Source organism: Egretta garzetta, unplaced genomic scaffold (assembly GCF_000687185.1).
Source record: "Egretta garzetta isolate BGI_Z169 unplaced genomic scaffold, ASM68718v1 scaffold105, whole genome shotgun sequence".
Lineage (NCBI taxonomy): Eukaryota > Metazoa > Chordata > Aves > Pelecaniformes > Ardeidae > Egretta > Egretta garzetta.
This window is the reverse complement of record NW_009259598.1, coordinates 1694318-1697763: the sequence shown is the minus strand read 5'-3', so window position 1 is coordinate 1697763 and position 3446 is coordinate 1694318. Positions and strand designations below refer to the sequence as shown.

Genomic DNA, 3446 nt, shown 5'->3' with positions numbered 1-3446 from the left:
CGGCACCCTGCAAAGCACTGGGATGCTGGTGCAGGGCCAGGAGGCGAAAGCCTGGTCTGTCCCTGACCCTGTGGCCAACGGAGATGCCCCATCTCTCGTCTGCAGTCCTTCTACTTTGGGGAGATCAGCATTGGGACCCCCCCGCAAAATTTCCTGGTGCTCTTCGACACCGGTTCCTCCAACCTGTGGGTGCCCTCCACCTACTGCCAGACGCCAGCCTGCGGTGAGTACCGCAGCCGCGCTGCCCGGAGCTGCCCCAGCCAAGCCCCATCCCAGGGGGAAAACCCGATGCCAGAGCAAAAATCATCCCGGCACGCTGCTCTGGGATAGCTGCTCCCCGGTACCAGCTGGTGCCTTCCTTGGGAATTACAGAGCCCTCTGATTATCTGCCTGGCTAATGAAGATGGCCAAATCACTGCAGCTATCGTGGGTGTCCCCAGAGCGCAGGAATCTCAGGGGTTGTGCTTGACCTTTCGTGGCCAGGCAGAGGGAAGAGCAAAGCTACATCATGGAGCTGATGTCCCGCTCCCCGGCAGAGCTCATCCAATGTAACTTGCTGCCGGCGGGAGAGCGATGGGGTGGGGATTTAACTGCTGGTGGCTTTGCTCACGCTGGGCAGCTGGTGTGGTTGTGATCACTAAGCTGTTCCCTTGAGAGGGATGCAGGCAAAACTGGGATGCAAATCCTGAACCCTGCCTTAGGGATAACGGTGAGGCAGAGGAACGGCCCGTTCCGCTCTTCACAACTCGCTCTCTGCCACGGGAGCCGCTTCCCCAGGCATTATCCCGGCGGAGCAACTGGGATAATTATAATATAAATAAGCACCGGGGCCAGGCGAGCGCGTGCCCAGGAGCTTTGCCCTCTTCTCTCGCACGCAGGCAATCACAGAAAATTCAATCCCAGTGAGTCCTCCACCTTCACCTACAACGGCCAGTCCTACACCCTCTCCTACGGCAGCGGGGACCTCACGGTGGTGCTGGGCTACGACACGCTGCAGGTAAGCGCACCCCAGGCCCTCCTTGCCCTCCTGGGCCCCGCATCCCCAGCACCAGCTGGGTGCCCCGATGGAAGGAGCCTGGGGGACAGCCTAAGGGCAGCTCTTGTGACTCGTGCAGCCAAGACATGGGCAAACCAGGGCCTGAGATGGGCAGAACCAATATAAAGTGGTTATTGCCACCGTCAGTCACCCTGCTGGGTTTTTGCTTTGTTTTAACCCAATTCCTGCTAATTTTCCCAGCTTTCTGGTGATGTTTTCACTAGCTGTGACCTTGCAGCATGCTCTCTGGGCTTTCAGAGCATTAGGTTTGCCTAAGCGCCCAGGCTGACCTGGTGTCCCCTTCCCCTCCAGATCCAGAGCATCGCGGTCACAAACCAGGAGTTCGGGCTCAGCACGAGCGAGCCAACCCAGCCTTTCTACTATTCCGATTTTGATGGGATCCTGGGAATGGCCTACCCCTCGCTGGCAGTCGGAGGGATGCCCACCGTGCTGCAGGGCATGCTGCAGCAGAACCAGCTCTCCCAGCCCATCTTCAGCTTCTACTTCTCACGGTAAAAGTCTGCCGGGGCCCTCTGCATGTCCTGTGTGCACTGGTGTCCCTCTGCATGTCCCCATGCAGGTTCCTTGTGAATTTGTCCCTCACTAGCCCATGCATATCACACTGGTTTACCAATCTCTGCTGCTGTAATGCTGTGGTTTTGCAGTCAACCTACCTACAGCTACGGGGGAGAGCTCATTCTGGGAGGTTACGACACTCAGCTCTTCTCTGGGAACATTACGTGGGCACCGGTGACCCAGGAGCTGTACTGGCAGGTCGCGATTGATGAGTGAGTTGTGTTTGTACCTGATGGGCACGATGCACCCGGGCAGCTTGTGTGATGGGGGCATTTCAGCCGCCCCCCAGATGAAGCTGCAGCTATCGCAGCAGGCGTGGGCTCGAGGCAGGGGTTGGGCACTGCATTTCAGAGCATCCCAGGCTGAGAGATCCAGCCGAGACAGGTTTAGGTGCCAGTGGGTGCTTCAAGTGACATCCTTCTCCCCGTTCCCCTCCCAGGTTTGCTATTGGGCAGTCAGCGACGGGCTGGTGCAGCCAGGGCTGCCCGGACACCGTGGACCACGGGCAATACGGTGCCCAGGATGTACATGGACAGCTTCCTTCAGGCCATGGGTGCCCAGCAGACCAGCTATGGTGTAAGTGTGGGGGATGTTTTGGAGGTGTGCACAGGACAGCGGGGAGGCTTGCAAGCGAGCCAGAAACCATGGGCTTGACCAGATCCTGCAAAACTCACGTGGCATTTAGAGAACGTGGTGCTGCCAGCATGTCTGGGAGGTGATGTGGCCCTGCCAGGGGATAAAGTGTGTGTTACCCCCACACAGCGGGGTATCTCTCCTCTCACAGTCGGTGCTGTTCCAGCTGTAACCTCCTCTTCACCCTCTCTCCACAGTATACAGTTAACTGCAATGAGATCGAGAACTTGCCCACCATCACCTTCGTCATCAGCGGCACTCAGCTCCCGCTCCACCCCTCTGCCTACGTCTCTAACGTACGTATTAGCGGAGCAGCTTCATCCTGCTGAGTCCTTCAGGGCCAGGAAAGGACCTGGTGCTTCTTGACAAGCAGCGATGCTCTCCCTCCCTGCAGCCTGGCTGGTGGGGTCCTGGTGCTCATTTGAGGCTTTGACTCCCCGTTATTCCCCCCTTACAGGAAAACGGCTACTGCACTCTGGGGATTGAGGAAACCTATGTGCCTTCCTCGAATGGGCAGCCGCTCTGGATCTTGGGTGACGTCTTCCTCAAGGAGTATTACACCATCTTTGACATGGCCAACAACCGTGTGGGCTTTGCCTCATCGGCGTAGAGGAGCCAAACACACCTCAGCCAGCACTGCTGGAGCACTGCAACGTTCCGATGTTCCTGTCCGTGCTTGCACGGCTCCCTGTCCCTCTGTGATTTCTGTGTTAAGTGTCTTCTCGCAGTCTCCTGTTACAAATAAACCCCAACATCCCAAATTGTCTCTGACCTTTGGAGTTTGTTGAGCGATGTCATGGTTTAACCCGTCAGGCAGCTAAACACTGCACATCCCAACCCCTGCTGGGATGGGGGAGAGAATCGGAAGGGTAAAAGTGAGAACACTCATGGGTTGAGATAAAGACAGTTTAATAGGTAAAATAAATGCCTTGTGCAAGCAAAGCAACACAAGGAATTCATTCCCTGCTTCCCATGGGCAGGCGGGTGCTCAGCCATCCCCAGGACAGCCGGGCTCCATCACGCATAACGGTGACTTGGGAAGACAGATGCCATCGCTCCCAACGTCCCCCCCTTCCTTCTTCTTCCCCCAGCTCTATGTGATGAGCATGATGGCATATGGTGTGGGATACCCCTGGGGTCAGTCGGGGTCAGCTGTCCCGGCCGTGCCCCCTCCCAGCTCCTTGTGCCCCCCCAGCCCCTC

At 57.4% G+C, this 3446-nt stretch overlaps 2 protein-coding genes across 2 annotated transcripts in view; both read left to right on the top strand.

The window, feature by feature from the left end:
• The window catches only part of LOC104125730 (pepsin B-like), a 4418-nt gene extending 1563 nt beyond the window's left edge, over positions 1-2855 (top strand). The window contains 8 exon segments of the mRNA XM_035893774.1: positions 106-223; positions 879-997; positions 1349-1548; positions 1702-1824; positions 2052-2120; positions 2122-2188; positions 2443-2541; positions 2703-2855. Of these exon segments, the coding sequence (XP_035749667.1) occupies positions 106-223; positions 879-997; positions 1349-1548; positions 1702-1824; positions 2052-2120; positions 2122-2188; positions 2443-2541; positions 2703-2855 (948 nt within the window).
• Positions 1-3446, top strand: part of FRS3 (fibroblast growth factor receptor substrate 3) — a 24196-nt gene that overhangs the window by 18431 nt on the left and 2319 nt on the right. The gene's annotated exons all lie outside the window — the stretch shown is intronic.